The 17,066-nt window shown below is 50.0% G+C and overlaps 2 protein-coding genes across 4 annotated transcripts; one reads left to right on the top strand and one right to left on the bottom strand.

Moving 5' to 3' along the window:
* Positions 1 to 386: 386 nt before the first annotated feature.
* REM1 (RRAD and GEM like GTPase 1) lies at positions 387 to 9,536 on the bottom strand. 3 transcript variants are annotated; one of them, XM_010811428.4, is made up of 5 exons: positions 9,446 to 9,536; positions 8,033 to 8,561; positions 6,860 to 6,942; positions 2,427 to 2,628; positions 387 to 999 (listed from the first exon to the last, which is right to left on the bottom strand). In XM_010811428.4, exons 2-5 carry the CDS (start codon positions 8,370 to 8,372, stop codon positions 728 to 730), a joined length of 897 nt encoding a protein of 298 aa, XP_010809730.1. In that variant the 5' UTR covers positions 8,373 to 8,561; positions 9,446 to 9,536; the 3' UTR covers positions 387 to 727.
* Positions 9,537 to 13,617: 4,081 nt separating this feature from the next.
* DEFB124 (defensin beta 124) lies at positions 13,618 to 16,382 on the top strand. Its single transcript, NM_001102360.1, is given in 2 exon segments — positions 13,618 to 13,675; positions 16,234 to 16,382. Coding segments are annotated over 2 exon segments (207 nt in total).
* The last annotated feature ends 684 nt before the right edge of the window (positions 16,383 to 17,066 follow it).

The following is a 17,066-nucleotide window of genomic DNA, read 5'->3' as shown; positions in this document are numbered from 1 at the left end:
GGGGCAGGGGCTGTGCCCAGCAGTTCCGGGAGGAGCCTGAATATACAATTTGTCCAGTGATCTTACTGACTAACCCTGACACCCAGAAAGTGAAAGTTAGTCCTTCAGTCCTGTCCATTTGGATCATTCGGATACCATGGGTGGAAATCTCCAGGCAAGAAAACTGGAGTGAGTTGCCACTCCCCTCTCCAGGGGATCTTCCTGACCCAAGGATCGAACCCGGGTCTCCTGCATTGCATGCAGATTCTGGGCCACCAGGGAAGCCCCTACCCTGACACCCAGATCAGCAGGCTAACCCAGTCTGCAGCCCTGTGTACATGGGCAAGCAGGACATGGAGACACCTGGAAGAGCCCCAAAGAAGAGGTCTGGGCACTCAGACAGGAGATCCTTTTGGTCTGGTTTATTGTGGGGGGCATTTCTGAGGGTTGGCCAGAGCCCAAGGACAAAAACAATTTTTGTTTTTTGCCTTTTTTTTTTTTTTACAAAAAGATACCCACCGCATAAAAAACCCAATTTAGGCTTTGGCCCCCTAGTCTGTCCATCACTTCCCTAGGGCAGAGAGGTCCGTGAAGCTGTGGCTGGGGTGACGCTCTGTCCCTTGGGGCAGCGGGCGGCCAAGACCCACGATACACACTCTAACCACCAAGTCTCTCCCCTCGGTGGTGCTAGTGGAGCCTAGAACGCACCCCAGTGTCTCGTCACCTCTTGGAGGGCGGGTGGGCGGCCTCAGAGCACGGCCAGGTTGTGGCAGGACTTGGAGCGGGCCTTGAGAGCCCGGCGGCGTGCGCTACGGGCTGTCAAGCGAGCCAGGAAGCGTCGAGCACGCTGCCCTAGGCTCGCCCTTCGTCTGGGCGCGGGCGGCTCCCCGACTGCGCAGTCCCGGCGGCGCAAGCGCAGTTGGCGCACCACGCCTTCGAAGAGCTCCGCTACGTTGTGCTGCAGCGTGGCTGACGTCTCGATGAACTTGCAGTCGAATACCACAGCGCAGGCGCGGCCCTCTGAGGGGGCGGGGTCAGATAAGCCGTGATAGAGCCACAACCGGAAAAAGGAGATAAAGGTAGCAGAAGGTGTGGTCAATTTCAACCAGGAAGCACAGTTTTTCCTTTCCCCATACCTCGTGCTCCATGCCAGGGGACTCAGACATAAATCTGGCTTTGAGGAGTTAGTTCACAGGCTAGTGATTGATACTGGTGGCAGAGATGAGGCTGGGAAGACAGGGAGGTTGGGAGCAGTTAGGTCCCACAAGTCTTGAATGCCAGGGAAGGGTCTAATCTGTGCATCAGAATTATCTGGGGGAGCTTGTTAAAATGCAAGTTTGCTGAGCCCAGCCACGGAGATTCTGATTCTGTAGGTGAGGCTTGGAACCTGCAATTTAACAGTCTCCCCGGGGGGCATGTTGCAGAATTTTGGGATGTCTGCTTATAAAGCATATGGTCTTCCAGCTGCAGGATGCCACTGGACTGGATGTAGGGCCCTGGGGTCTAGTTCTCAGTGGCTGGTGACCTTGTGGAACTGGCTTCCCTGCTCTGGGTCTGTTTCCATAGTTTTTAGATTTTGCCCTATGAATAGGGCCATTTTAAGATCTGTATCTTGGGATATTCCCAAAGTGACACAGGGAATTATGGCAGCATTTGCCCCCTAATCTGTCTAAAGTATAAACCTCATTCCCATCCTACTAGTTAGATCATCCCAGCCCTTCTTCCTCAGCCAGGGTCTCAGTACCCTGAGAAAGACCTGTATCTGTCTCATCTGATACATCAATCATATTAAAATATTCTCCATCCCACTTTAAATACAATTTAAATATAACTTTAAACATTTTGGTTTGCAGTTGCTGGCTGACAAATATTATGTTTTGCAGACAAAGCTCTGTGAAATTTGAATTTGTAATTTTCTAACTATTTTGGAGCTAATAATTGTCTTTTTCAGGTCTCAGATGTAAGTCCCTGAAAGCTTACAGGCACTGGGCCTGTCATGCCTGGTGAACTGTGTCTCTGACTAAGGGCACTGGGGCACACAGGGGAACTTTTAGGCAGAGAAGTGACAAAGTCCACTCTAGTCCTGGAGAACTCTGGCAACTGGTGAGGAGAACCCATGGAATGGGGACAGAGAAGTATAGTGGTTGGCCCAGGCTAGAGTGAAGATGCCAGGATGGGGCAGAGGCTGTGGGCATGGCAGGGAGAGGGAATGTGGGGTTAAGGGAAGTGGACTTGACAGGATTTGGGGACTGGTTAGAGGGAGTGAGAGAAGAGGCAAAAATGGTTTCTAGCTTTCAGGTTTAGGCAAATAGATGTGGTGGCCAGGGGATGGGGTGGGGTGGGATGGAGGTAGGGGCTGGAGCACGAGTTACTGAGAGGAAGATCACTGGAGGAGACAGTGACAGTGGGGCTGAGAGAAAGGCGGAGAAGGAGGGTGGAGGGCTCACCTTCCACGGAGACTTCTCGGCAGCGTGCCAGATCTGCCTTGTTGCCCACCAGGATGATGGGCACGTGGTCCGCCTGGTGTGTGCGCCGCAGCTGGATGCGGAGCTCAGAGGCACTCTCGAAGCTGCCCCTGTCTGCGATGGAGTACACGATGACGTAGGCACTGCCCACCTGCAGGCATGACTCCTGGCTCCAGCTTTCATCCTGCAGGGCAGGGAATCAGAGGGTACTGAGGCCCTAGCTGAGAAAGGAAGGCTGGGATAGTCTAACGGGTGGGATGGGGCTGAGGTTTATACTTTGGACAGATTGGGGGGTAAATTCTGCCATGATTTCCTGAGTCACCATGGGAAACCACCAATCCTCTCTGAGCTGCAGTCTCTCTGCTTGAAACATCTGGCTAATGGCACTACTTCGCTTCATTCTCTCATTCATCGATTCCTTCTTCAGGCAGGACAGAGGGGCTTCCCTGGTAGCTCAGCTGGTAAAGAATCTGCCTGCAATGCAGGAGACCCTGGTTTGATTCCTGGGTCAGGAAGACCCGCTGGAGAAGGGATAGGCTACCCACTCCTGTATTCTTGGGATTCACTAGTGGCTCAGATGGTAAAGAATCCACCTGCAAATCGGGAGACCTGGGTTCGATCTCTGGGTTGAGAAGATCCCCTGGAGAAGGGAAAGGCTACCCACTCCAGGATTCTGGCCTGGAGAATTCCATGGACAGAGAAGCCTGGCTACAGTCCATGGGGTCACAAAGAGTAGGACATGACTGAGAGACTTTCACACACACATAGGCAGAACATTGGAGACAAAAGATCTATTTGGTTCCTGTTCCTTCTAAGGAGCATTCTGGCTTTGCCTGTTCAGCTCTTTTGTCTGGTTTGAGGAGGGGCTGGTCTTGGTGGACAGTTCTTTTGACCTTTTGCAGTCCAGAGTTAAGAGAGAAAGGAAGGGAGAGAAGTGAGGACAGAAGGCTGTCTTCCGGGGGAGGACTTTTTCTGGATAGTCTTGGAGAGTTGGAGGAGCAACGGTGGGTGTGAGGAAAGGGGGTGGGTGAGAGGCAAGTGGCCTTTTAAAAAGTGGAATCCTTTCAAGATGTTTGACAAGGAAAGGGAAGAACTGAAATAATTTTGATATTCTGTTTTGGATGATGGTCTTTTGACAGGGACAGCACTCAGACTGAACCACCTGGGTACGAGCTTTCTAAGTGTTTAATAAGACACAGTTCCTGCCCTCCAAAAGCTCATGATCAGGAAGGGATGCTATGGAAATGGAGATATAATGCAGTGTGATAAGTACCATTAAGAGAGGCATAGGCAAGTGGCTGCAGGAACCATGGGGCTTGAGGCAGGGGTAGACCAGAAGAGCTCAACTGGGCAGAGTTGAGAGGGCTTCCAAGTAGACTGGTAAGTGGGGTTAGAAAGGATGAGCAGGCTGAGCAGGAGGGGAGACAGCAGGCAGGAGTGGGAGATGCAGAGTGTGGTGGAAGCCTTGTTTGTTAGGGGCAAAGAAGCCAGGAAAGTTTTCTGATAACCAAATAAGGTAGATAAGTAGGGAGGCATTGCTATCCATTATTCTCAAAGTGGGTAAGTTCTCAACAGTCATACTGATCCTTCCCAGATAACTCTGAACTGAGTCAGACAGATGTGGGTTCTCATTCTGGGTTCTTAGCTTTGACTATGGACAGGTTCATTTCTCTCTCTGAGTCTGTTTTTTCATCTGTAGAATAAGAGGGTGGGTCTCGACCATTCACTCATTCATTGCACATATTTATTTATGAAGGATTTGCTATGTGTTAGGATCACAAAAGCTGGTTGGTACATGGATTGGTAGGTAAGAACCCCTTGAGGGTTGATTAAAAATGTAGATTCAGAACTCTACTTTTATAGGTTCTATTTCATTAGGTCTGGGGTGAGACTTGAGACTCTGATTTTTAATACCCTCCAGGTGACCCTGATGGACAGCAAGGCTAAAGTACTACTGGTTGAACCAACAGCCCTCCCAATCCTGTCAGATTTTGCCTCTCTGATATAAAAAAATATCATCTAGCCCAAGGATGGAAAGAATGGATGCTTATTTCAGTAAGGCTGCTGCTGCATGGACCCTCTTTGGGAAATGCCTTCACAGACACTGGCCAGGGAATCTGCAGGGAAACCAAGGGCCAGACAAGAAGAAAACACTTTCTTAGGCCACACAACAGTTGGGCAATTCCTGCCACCTAGTCCAGTATTCTTCCTACTCTGTCTCCCACATGGGACTCTTAGTCTGATCACTCTTCTTAAGTCCCTGGACTCTGCCCCATAGGATTCTCAACTGTATCCAAAAAGTGATACCAGACCCCAGACCCCAGTCTGTGAGCTCCATGAGGCCAGAGGACACGTCTGCTTTATTCACTCCTGGGTCTTCAGTGTCCTGGTCCATGGTATGTATCCACCAAGGTTTCTTTCTTTCTCCCTCCTTCCCTCCCTCTCTCACTCTTCCCTCTTTCCTTCCCTCCCTTTATTCTTTATTTAATAAAAAGCTTGGGGGTATGAATCAGTCACTGGATCCCCAAGGCTTTCCACTGGGGCAGAAGTATGTGGGACCCAGAAGGCTGCTGCCACGTGGATGACCCCAAGGGTGGCCATGTGCAATGGGGCTGCAGGGACCCAAGATCAGACCCTGGGGTGGGCCTTGCACACCTGGCCCTCCCCTTGCCTTGGCTGAGGTGTGGACCAGCCAGTATTTCTTAATGAACAAGTGAAGGAGTAGAACCTTGGATGGAGGTTCAGAAGGTGATGCTCCCAGTGGGGATAGAAAGGGGCAGTCCTAATGCATAAGAGCGCAAACTTGGATTTCCCTGGTGGTCCAGTGGTTAAGAATCCGCCTGCTAATGCAGGGGACACAGGTTTGGTCCCTAATCTGGGAAGATCCCACAGGCCTAAGGGCAGCTGAGCCTGTGTACTACAACTACTGAAGCCCTTGCAAACTAGAGCCTGTGCTCCACAAGAGAAGCCACCACAATAAGAAGCCCACTCACTGCAATGAAGAGTAGCCCTATTCGCTGTGACTAGAGAAAGCCATTGCACAGTCAAATAAATAAACAAATATTTTTAAAAAGAGTGCAAACTTTGGGGTCTTATAGATCTGAATTTGAATCCTACTTGCAATCTGAGAACTTTGGACATGTTACTTAACCTCTCTGAGCTTTTGATTTCCTCATCAATAGAATGAGAATCAGAAGTACACTCACTCAAGTTTTTGTCTTGACCAAATATCATAATATATATGTCTAGTGCTTAGCACTTGGGGCTGACACTCAGGAAGAGGGTACTCCATCAGTATCAGCTGCTCTTAAGAGAATCATCATCATTCTTATGATGTTCATTTGGACCTGGGTTTCCTTTTATGCTGGTGAAAAGGAATTGGTCCCATAGCTCCTTCATCCCTAAATTTGGGCCTATCACTGGAGCTGTCAGCCATTCTTGTTAATGACCCGACACTGTCCCTCTAGAGCCCCACTCTGTGGACAGGGCCTCCCTGAGTGTTAGGGGAGGGGCCTACCCCTTAGAGAGATGGGATCCAGGTGATTTTTGGATCCTTCTCTTTGCTTAGTTGTATTTCTTCAGGGTTCTACAGTGAGCATACCTGTACAGCAAGCAGAAAAGAACTCCAAGTTAAGGAAAGCGTACTGGGGACATGTCCTTGGCTGATGCTTGCTAGTCCATTCCTGCTTTGGAATGGGCAAGCAAGGGACATCCTTGGTGTCCTTTTTTCACTAGCTACCAAGTTATGATTAATAAGAATTATCTTTATTGCCAATTCTTCACTCGTGTTCACCAATTTTTTCATGCTCCAAACTGTGCTTACCTCTGTGAAACTGCATAAGAATGTTTAAAAAAAAAAAAACTAGCTGGTAAGGAAGGCAGGAATGATCTACCCATTTATCAGGTGAGAAAACTGAAGCTCAGAGAGGGTAAGCCAATTGCAGAAAGCCTATATGTAAGACAAAGGAACGGCGGTGTGGGGGGGGTGTTCCCTCCTCTGTGCAATGTGAGTGGGTGAAGTGGGATGACGGTGCTCATGAGAGGAGGTTTGCAGGGTTAGAAGCACATCCTGGGATGCTATCAGGAGGGGGTGAATAGACTGCGAAGACAGGGTCAGGGTCATTAGGTTCTTCTGGCTTCGGTGCTGCTGAGGAGCTGTGGTTTAATGGGCCCTGCCCTGTCCCTGCTCTGTGGTGTCCTACGAGAAGACAGGAGTCTGGTACTAGCCTTAGCGCTGCTGCTGTGTTTAGTCGCTCAGTTGTGTCGGACTCTGTGCGACCCAGGGACTGTAGCCCACCAGGCTCCTCTGTCCATGGGATTCTCCCAGGCAAGAATACTGGAGTGGGTTGCCATATCTCCAGGAGATCTTCCTCAGCACCCCTCCCCACCCCCCCATCCTGCCTGCTGTGCCATACCAGCTTCTCAGCCTCCCAGGTGTCCATGACCAGCAGCGTGGTGTCCTCTCCATCCACTGTGAGTGTCCTCTCGTACACATCTTCTGCAAAAGAAGAAAGCCGGGTTTCAGGGAGGAGACGCAGGCCTGGGGAAGGGTGTAGCCCTTCCTAACCCCTCTTTTGGGTCACATCGCGCCCTCCACTTCTCTTTGAAGTGTTCACTATACTTGTTTGACATCTGTTCCTCCTGACGGGTCAACAAGCCCAGGAGGAGTCCTGGCTCCCCAGCTCCCAGTACAGTACCTGGCACACAGTCGGTGCTGAGAAAGCTTTTGTTGGTTGGTTTGACTGAACGGATGTGGAGCCGTGGGGTTAAAGTGGGGCTGGGAATTCTCCCAGTCCTGCTCTGTCCCTGGCTTAGAGTGTGCTTCAAGAAAAGATCACGTCACCCTCTCTAGACCTCCATCTCCCCATCTGTTATACATACCAGTGTACGCGTATAGACCTTTCATATAGGTTTTCATTCTGTGCGACCGAGGCTGGAGAAAGAGCCTGGTCAGAGTATCTCCACCTCATCTCTGCCGTTAGGCCTCCCTTCCCCCTGCCCACTCCACACACACACTCATCCTGGGTCCTTTCCACCAGCCCTGAAGGGACCCATCTTCATTTCCTCTGTCCTGTCCCTGATCCCCATTATCCTGGGACCCCCAGCCCTCTCAGGTCACTGTGCCTCTTGGGAATAGAGGAACCCAGGGCCCCAAACTTAGAATTTGGGAGTTTCCATTTTGGGCAGGATTTCAGTTTGGCTGCAGGTCATGGTGGACATGGATGCTTGTCTGTGGGGCTGGTAGGGTCTGAGAATTGGGAGAGTCCACTGTTTCTTTATAACTGGGACTTGTGGAACTCAGAATTGCTTCCCTTATGACAGGAAAATGAAGCACACACCTCTCGTCCATGAGAAACTAGCAAACTTCTCAGCCACTATTCAAGGAATTCCCCCTCCTATATATCTTTGTGCGGGTTATGCCCTGTACAGCTCTAGGGGGCCTCATTCACTTCACAGCCTGGTTGAATGACGCCCCTTAGGGTTGAGCAGGGCAGGAGTTGTACAAAGGTTCTTGGCAGCCCTATGTCCCAGATGACAGGGATTTGACTCCTTCAACCACAGCCCAGCCCAGCCCACAGGGTCCCTACCTCCCAGCTGTTCGTGGAGGTCCCTTTCTTGCTTCCCTGCAAAGAGACTGGCCAGACTGGTCTTCCCGACACCAGGATCTCCGAGCAGGACCACGCGATAGAGGGCCTCCCAAGAGCTTTCAGAGTCGCTGGATTCAGAGGACCAGCCGTTGGGGGCAGGTGAAGGTTGCCGGGTAGGGGCGTTGAGGGAGACTGACTGGCCCAGTCGGGGATGCTGGGTCTGTGTAGAAGGTGCTGTGCCCAGAAGGCCAGGCTGGTGGCCCCGGGCGGACAGGGGCAGTGGAGTGCTGGCTCGGCGACGCAGGGGGGTCTTTGCTTCTTGCTGAGTATTTAGGGTCATCCTTGGGAAGGGGAGTTTCCTTCCTTCCTTCCTTCTGCAAGAAGTGGGAGTGGGTGGTGAGCTAGGTGAGGTGCTCTGAGCCCCTTCTGTAGTGTCCTGATGAACTGCTGCTCAGGCTTCCTCCAGAGGCCTTTCTTGATCAGATGGGAGGAGGCAGCACTTCAGATCCTCTAGATGGGGGCTTTCTGGCTTCAGGCCCAGAGTGAACTTGGGTCAGGCTAGGAGGGGTGAGTACGCATGAACACACACATGCATACACACCCAGAGGTCACTTCCTATGCTTTGAGGACGATCCACTCCCCCCAGACACACAGGCAGAAGGGCAGCAGGGAGACAGGATGTCCACACAAGCATGCACACAGAGCTACCCTCTGCATTCAGAACGGGAGACCCATGTTCATGAAAGACACCTGAATTGCCCCCTCCTCCGCTTCCCCACGGTTGGATTGGGGTTGGGGAGTACAAGGAGGGTTGAGAGCCCCTTGGTTGGGGGCGGGGGTGGGGTGGGGAATTCACTTCTGCTGCATCCCAGGAGAGCTGAGGAAGAGGCCCGGGAGGACAAATCCGTACTGCCAAAGACTGGGGGTCGCGGTGGGGGGTTTCCCTCCGGCTGAAACATGAGAGCCCCGGTGCCATGGGAACAGCGTGTCCGGCCCGCCCCCTCCGTGAAAAATTCAGGAGCGACTGGCACGACGGCCTCCAGCTGCTGTAGGAGGGCGGGGCTCGGAGGCAGCCAGACCCCAGGTCTGGTGACAAGAAGGGGTCCCGGAGGAGAGGCGGGGTGGAGAGGAGACCCACAAAGCCCAGGAGGGCATAGCATTCCCAGAGTCCGAGCTTCCCTAGTCCCGAGGATCCTGGGTGTGAGTCCCCAGATCCCTGGAGGGTTCCCAGGCTATCTAGCTCTCCCGACCCCAGATCCGGGGACCTTCACCCGGGGGGGTGGGTTCGAGGGCCCCCTCCTCCTCCCAGCTTGCTCGGCAGAACCCTTCCGCCCTTCTCTCCCCGCCAACAGACGCCTTGGAGAACTCCGCTCCAACTCGACTAAGTTGGTGGCGGGCTGGGTGGGCCTTTACCTTGGAGTGGGGAGGGATCCAGGGTCCTCGGCGGCCGCAGCTGCCCGGTGCTCCAGGCTGTACCACTGCCTCGCCGCGCAGCCCCTCGGCCGGGTCCCGCCCAGCTCCCCGGGCCGGGGAGGAGCCGCGACCCCGCCCCGTCCAGCCCCGCCCCATTAGGGCAGCCCCGGGGTCTCCGCCCCAAGGCTTTGGCTGCTGAATGAGTTTTTGCAGAACTCCGCTGACCCATCGCTTTAAGTTCTTTGCCAGGGAGGGGGGAATAAGAGAGTGGAATGACACGGGTCCCAGATTCCTGATCCTGGATCCGCTTTGCATCCACATCTATCCACTCCAGCAATGGGGCGACCAACTCTTTGTTGTTCTTGTTCAGTTGCTAAGTCATGCGGGACTCTTTGCGACCTCATGTACTGTAGCACGCCAGGCCCCCCTGTCCTTCACTATCTCCCAGAGTTTGCTCAAATTCATGTCCAGTCTGATGATGCTATCTAACCAGCTCATCCTCTGCTGCCCCCTTCTCCTTTTGCGTTCAGTCTTTTCCAGCATCAGAGTCTTTTTCCTATGAGTCCACTCTTCATATCAGGTGAGCAAAGCATTGGAGCTTCAGCTTCAGCATCAGTCCTTCCAGTGAGTAATCAGGGTTGATTTCCTTTGGATTGACTGGTTTGATCTCCTTGCAGTCCAAGGGACTCTCTTGAGTCTTCTCCAGGGCTACCCTGATGACTCAGTAGTAAAGCATCTGCCTGCCAAGGCAGGAGACTTGGGTTTGATCCCTGATCTGGGAAGATCCCACTTGGTGTGGAGCAGCTAAGCCCATGCACCATAACTACTGAGCCAGCATGCTAGAGCTCGAAAGGCACTGACTCCTGATGCTCTCCTGCCCTGGAGCTCATACTCTGGAACAAGAGAAGCCACCACAATGAGAAGCCCGTGCACCGCAATTGGAGAGTAGCTCCTGGCCACTGCAACTAGAGAAAAGCCCTTGCAGCAACTAAGACAAAGCACAGCCAAAAAAAAAGTCTTCTCCAACACCACAATTCAAAAGCATCGATTCTTCAGCTCAGCCTTCATTATGGTCCAACTCACATCCGTACATGATTACTGGAAAACCCATAGCTTTGGCTATACAGTCGTTTAGCTTTCACAAAAACCCCTTGGGAAACTTGTTAAATATTCGGATTCCTGGCCCTACTATGTAAGAAAGACAGATTCAGCAGTCCTGTAGAGAGGTTTGAACATCTGCATTTTAAACAGAAGGCTAACTGATCCTGATGCAGAGTTCATAGACCCCACTTTGAGTAACTGCTTTGGATGGAGAATTAATTTTGGAAGGGGGTTTGGGGGGCGGAGGGAGCCCAAGAATTCTGCCCTGCAGGGTTCTGAATGTCTTGTTTTGATCATTCATTCATTCAACAAATTCTAAAGAAGCGCCCCTTATGCAACTAGGGCTGTCCTGTGCCTGGAAGAATGGCTGTCCCCTACTTGATGAATATTTACTGAACCTTTAAAAAAAAGTATTTATTTATTTTTGGTTTTGCTGGGTCTTCGTTGCTGTATGTGGGCTTTCTCTAGTTGTGGAGAGTCGGGCAACTCTAGTTGCAGTGGCTTCTCTTGTTGGAGAGCATGGGCTCTAGATTCCCAGGCTTCAGGAGTCGCAGCTTGAGGACCCTAGAGCTCTGACTCTAGAGCTGTAGTTGAGATGCAGCTCAGATTTAGTTGCTCTGCGGCATGTGGAATTTTCCTGGACTAGCGATCTGACCTGTGTTGCCTGCACTGGCAGGCGGATTGCTAACCACTGGTCCACCACAGGAAGTCCTTACTGAACTCTTGTTCTGTGCCTAGCATAGTTTGATCACGTTGCCTAGATTATTAACTCATTTAATCCTGATACCACACAAGGATTAACATAGTGTGGCTTACCTGAGCCTGGCACTCAGATCTCTGTGTACTGTCCCTTTCTATCATGGTCTGTGCTCCTCCTCACCCCTTCCAGTTTTCCTAGGCCTGTAGGAGGAGAAAAGTGACATTGTGAACTTCATATAGAAGAGAAGTTGGCTGTAGGAAACTTGTGGTTTGGCCATCCATGGGTCTTTGAGCAGGATGCTTCCTTTTAGGTCGTGATGGACTAGGGTAGGTATGCTTGTGGACCCCATACGGACCAGGCTGTGCCTGTAGGTAGGCCTCATCGTCATGGCTGAGGGGGTCCAGGCGTCCAGCTCAAGGCAGCCCCCACAGCAGCCTGGCAGACTTGCTCAGTCCCTGCAGGGCTTTGGGCAGATGCTGAACCCCCCTGCCCCCCATGCCTGGTTTCCTTCTGTGGTATGGCCCTCTAAACTTCCATTTGCTACCTGCAAGATGGGCTGTGAGTGGTGCAGCATTGTTTGGGAGTGACACAACTTTTAAAACATTTATTTATATATTTGGCTGTTCCAGGTCTTAGTTGTGGCCTGCAGAATCTTCCATCTTCATTCCTTGTGCCATTCGGGATCTTTAGTTGGGTCCAAATGCTAAAGATCCCGAGCGGCACAAGGAATGACAGTATTCTGGCTTGGAGAATTCCATAGACTGTATAGTCAGTCCATGGGGTGGCAAAATCGGATACAACTGAGCAACTTTCACTCCCTGGCCAGGGAATTTTTTCTTTAATTGGAGTAAAACTCATTTATTTAGTTTTAATTGGAGGATAATTGCCATACAATGTTGTATTGGTTTCTGCCGTACAACATGAATCAGTCATAATTATATATATGCCCTCCCTCCTGAACCTCCCTCCCACCCCTAAACTAGGTCATCACAGAGCACCAGGCTGGCTTCCCTGTGTTATATAGCAACTTCCCACTAGCTATCTATTTACACATAGCAGTGTATATATGTCAGTGCTACTTTCTCAATTCGTCCCATCCTCTGCTTCCCCTGCTGTGTCCACAACTGACCAGGGATTGAACCTGGGCCCCTTGCAATGGGAGTTCGGAGTGTTAGCCACTAGACCACCAGTGAGACTAGACCAGTGGGAGTGAGACAACTTTGAGTCCCATCTCTGCAACTCTATTGCTGTATGCCTTAGGCAAGTCACTTCCCTTCTTTGGGTTTCAGTTTCTTTATTCAAGGGCTTCCCTGATAGCTCAGTTGGTAAAGAATCTGCCTGCAATGCAGGAGACCCCAGTTCAATCCCTGAGTCAGGAAGATTCACTGGAGTAGGGGATAGGCTACCCACTCTGATATTCTTGGGCTTCCCTTGTGGCTCAGCTGGTAAAGAATCTGCTTGCAATGAGGGAGAGCTGGGTTCAATCCCTGGGTTGGGAAGAACTCCTGGAGAAGGGAACGTCTACCCACTCCAGCATTCTGACCTGGAGAATTCCACAGACTGTATAGTCTATGGGGTCACAAAGAGTCGGATATGAGCAAGCAAAGTTGCAACTGAGTCTTTATTCAAAACTACAGTCTGAACAGGTCACATTGTTGCTACAAAACTTAGAGTTGCCTACCAAATAAAAGCCTGAACTTGGCATTCAAGGCCCATTGTGCTCTGGCTCCAGTCCTCTGCAGCGCCATTTCTGGTCTCTCCGAACAAACCCTTCGCTCTAGTTAATACTCTTTTAACCACATTCTGTTCCTTCAGACTGGAATGCCCTTCCCTCTACTCATCTTTCAAGATGCAACTCAGGTGCCTAGGTACCAGACATTGTTATGAGCTCTGTACATGTATTATCTCAGTGGTCCTCAAGCTTTAGTGGTGTGTAAATTCACCTGGAAGACTTGTTAAACCGTAGCTTGCTAGGATTCACCCCCAGAACTTTTGATTCACTGAATTTGGATTGACCTTGAGAATTTGCATTTCTAACAAGCTCTGGTTATTGGACCACCTCTCAGGTGGGGAAGCTGTCCAGGTTCTGACCCCAGGACATTGCTTCAAGACATTCTGTCCCCAGCTTCAGAGCTCAGCAACCTGCAGATGGTATGGTTGATCAGTTCCCCACATAGCTGGCTAAGATCCAGCTACATCCTTGGGCCCACAAGGCCTCAGACTCCCACTTAGGTCTCCTGCTGCCCACACCCCTGCCTTGATCTGCAGCCCGATAAAGGCTGATCCACAGGCAACAAGACCCAGTGTGCTTGGTTCCTCTTCTCTTGTGCTCTCCCCAGTGGTTCCCTGCCCCCTCCAGAGCCCTGTGGCCATGACACAGCTGCTTCTGCTTCTTGTGGCTCTCCTGGTCCTGGGTCATGTGCCGACAGGTAACATCACTTGTGTGTGTGTGTGTGTGTGTGTATGTGTGTATAGAAATGAAGGACAGATTCTCAGCTGCTGGGGGATAGAGGAGGCCTGGATCAGTGTTTAAGTTCTGGCCTCACCACTGACTTTGCTGGGCAGTTTAGAGTGAGTTGCTAAATCAGACTGCACTTCAGTTTCCTCAGTTTAAAAATGGGATTCACTCAACAAATATTCATTATGAAAATATTTACTGTGTGCCAGGCACTATTACAATTTCTGGGAATCAAGCAGTGAAAGCAAACAAGGTTCTTGCTTTCATGGAGCTGATATTTTAGTCAGTAGAGACAGAAAATAACCAAATAAACATATAATATGTTAGGTAGAGATAAGTACTATGAAGAATAAAAGAGAGACAAGGGGCTAGTGCGTCAGGTGCATGGGGAGAGTGATGAAGAGCTGATGGGGTGGTGAGAAAGGGCTCCGATCCTTTTTTTTTTTTAAAAAAAAAGCTTTTTATTTTGGAACATTTCAAGCTTACACGAAAGTAGAGAGAGTGATACAATGAACAAGGCAAGTTAAAAATCTGTTTATTATGGAAAATTTTAAACTTATACAAAAATAGAAAATAATGTAGTGTTTTTAAAAGAACCCGTTTTATTTTTAGAAGCTTTCAAGCATAAAAAAAAAATAGTATAAAAACTCACATGTATCTATCACCCAACTTCAACAGTTATCAACTTGAACCAGCGCTGTTTTGTTATTCATCTGCTGCTTCTTCCTCAGTGAACTATTTTGAAGTGAATTTCAGATCTTTTATATGAGGGAAGCATGAGCAGAGATCTGACTACAGTGAGAATACAAAGGAGATCATTGCAGGCAGAAGGAGCAGCAAGAACCAGGGAGGCAGGAGGCGATAGGTGTGCTGGAGGAGAGGTGAGGAGGCCAGGGAGGCCAGGGTGAGGGGCACAAGGAGAGTGGAGAGGGGTGAAGTCCAAGATATGAGGAGGGGACAGCAGATCATAGGGCAGAAAATAATAACCTCTATATCTCAGGATTGTTGGAAGGTTGAAATGCAATGATATACGAAGAGCAGTTGTTGTAGGAACTGCCCTCCCTTGAGAGTCAAGGTCTTGCATTCTGGTTCCAGACTCACCACTTACTGGTGAGGAGTCTGGAAAATCCCTCCCCTTCTTTATCTGGAACCAGAAGGGTTGGCCAGAGTGAGCCCTGGGTGCTCCAACTCTCTAAGCTGTCATTCTGATAAACCTTTCCATTTATTGAACATGTACTGTGTGCCTGGCACTGTGCCCTCTGAAAGAGAGGTGTACAGATGAGGAATCTGAGGCCAAGGTCACTTATCTGGGAAATGGCAGAGCTAGTATTTGGACCCAGGGAGTCTGAGCTGGGTTCACACCAAACTGTTAACCATTGCACTGCATGCCCCCTTCGGAATGTGGGTTCTTTGCCTCATAGAAATTTTGATACCAGCTCTGTATCATTGTAAAATTCTCTACCTTGGCAGGACGTGATGGGCTGAATAACACTTACGGGTAGGCCCAGGGGATCATGGGAGATTCCTTGGGATGTCTTTTAATCCAGAGAGAGGCAGGCAAGCTTTCCCCCTCCACCTCCCACTCAACCTCAGTTCTTCTGAGTTTCTGGGTCATATATCTGGAAATAGCGCTGTAACAGGCCCATCTAAGTGGTCCTCCTCTTTCCTCCCTTCCCACACCTGTCCTAATTGCATCACAGCACCCTGATCACTTATTTCAGGACACTTACTGCAACTCTACTTACTGTATATATTTGCTTGAGTTTTCATCCCCTTTTCCCAGTTGACTGACAGTTCCTTGAGGGCATGGCCACGTTGTCCCTGTACTCCCAATGCCCCATGTTTGTTGAATGAATAAATGAAGGAGCTACCCCTCATCCCCCATGCTATGACCAAAAACCCTTGGAAGGGATATTGACCCAAAGTCTTAACTTTCTCATGGCCTATTTTTTTGGAAATTTCTTCACTAAATCCTAACATTAAAAAGGTCCCTATGTATAAAATACAGTTTGAATAATGGTTACAAATGTGGATTCTGGAGCCAGACAGCTGTGTGACCTGGGACAAAGTTGTTAACCTTTCTGTGCCTCAATTTCCTTACTCATATACTGGGAATATAACAAGACAAACTGTAATCTAATACTGCTGTTATGAAAAGTGCTTAGAGTGTATTTGGGGTGCGGGTTAACGTGGACGAGAAATTCGTCTTTGACTTGTAACCAGTGGTCTAAATTGTGACGAATGGGTTAAACTGGACTGAGATTGTGGTTTAAATTGTAACAGGTTGTCTTATCTATGACTCATCGTCTAGCCTGTTACCTGTAGTCTGACCCTTGACCTGTGGTCACAGCTCAACTTATGACCTGAAGGCTGCTCTATGAGCACAGTCTAAGAGCTAACAGTGGGCATGTGTTCTACCTTGTGGTCGGTGGTCTAATCGGTGACCCTGTTCTGTAGTAACATCTGCAACCAGTGATCTAACCTGCACCCCCTGGGTGGCTCTGTGACCCTGGGCCTTCCTCTGCACAGGGAGAAGTGAATTCAAACGATGCTGGAACGGCCAAGGGGCCTGCCGGGCTTACTGCACGAAGTACGAAGCCTACATGCACCTGTGCTCGGATGCCACCTTGTGCTGTCTGCCTTACGGACTCAAGCCTGTCAAGACTGAAAAGGTCTAGCTGGTTCTGGGACTGACACCCTTGCCCTCCAGTAAAATGCAAGCTGCCAGCTGTGTCCTCTTGTCATTGCCTCGCCACCCTCAGGGCTGGAGTGAGGGGTGTGGGAGGTCCAGAGTGTGGGAGGGATGGAAGGATGGTTGATGGAAGGAAGTGTATTGCCCAAGGAGAGTGGGCACTAATAGCCACTGTAAATGGTTCCGGTCCAGCCTGTAACACTTTCACTCTAACTCTGGAAAAATTACTCAGCTTCCATAAGCCTTTCCAGACTCCTCATCTGTAAAATGGGGATAATGATACTATCAGGAGGTTAGGAGTTTATAGAAGGGATGCAAAAAAGAAAGGTAGAGTTAATAGTAATGATAACAAGAGTTAAGTAATGGGAATAATTAGTAAATAATAGAGTTAACAACAAGCTTCTGGTGTTCAGAATGGGATAGTACATTTGGGTTGAAGGGCGGAGCCTGCTGAGAGCGAAAGGATTTTTCTATGTTTGTTTATCTTCTATGTTAATATTTCAAGAGTCTGCTCAGATGGAAAGGACCATGAGGATTTTCTGAAAGCAAAGTCCAATGCAGGGGACACGGGTTCAATCCCTGGTCAGGGAACTAAGACCCCACATGCTGCAGGGCAACAAAGCCCAGTGAGCTGCAACTAGAGAAGCCTGAGTGCCATGTGCATGGAAGA

The sequence above is a fragment of the Bos taurus genome, chromosome 13 (assembly GCF_002263795.3).
Source record: "Bos taurus isolate L1 Dominette 01449 registration number 42190680 breed Hereford chromosome 13, ARS-UCD2.0, whole genome shotgun sequence".
Lineage (NCBI taxonomy): Eukaryota > Metazoa > Chordata > Mammalia > Artiodactyla > Bovidae > Bos > Bos taurus.
The sequence above is the reverse complement of the archived record's forward strand: the minus strand, read 5'-3'. Positions and strand labels throughout refer to the sequence as shown.

What these genes read in the sequence shown, in the direction of transcription:
- REM1 (XM_010811428.4), bottom strand. Translation starts at nt 8,372, where the DNA reads ATGACCCTAAATACTCAGCAAGAAGCAAAGACCCCCCTGCGTCGCCGA. An exon ending in CCTGGGAGGCTGAGAAGCTG is followed by an intron (nt 2,629 to 6,859) that starts GTATGGCACAGC and finishes CCTGCCCTGCAG; the next exon opens with GATGAAAGCTGGAGCCAGGA. An exon ending in CCGAGAAGTCTCCGTGGAAG is followed by an intron (nt 1,000 to 2,426) that starts GTGAGCCCTCCA and finishes CCGCCCCCTCAG; the next exon opens with AGGGCCGCGCCTGCGCTGTG.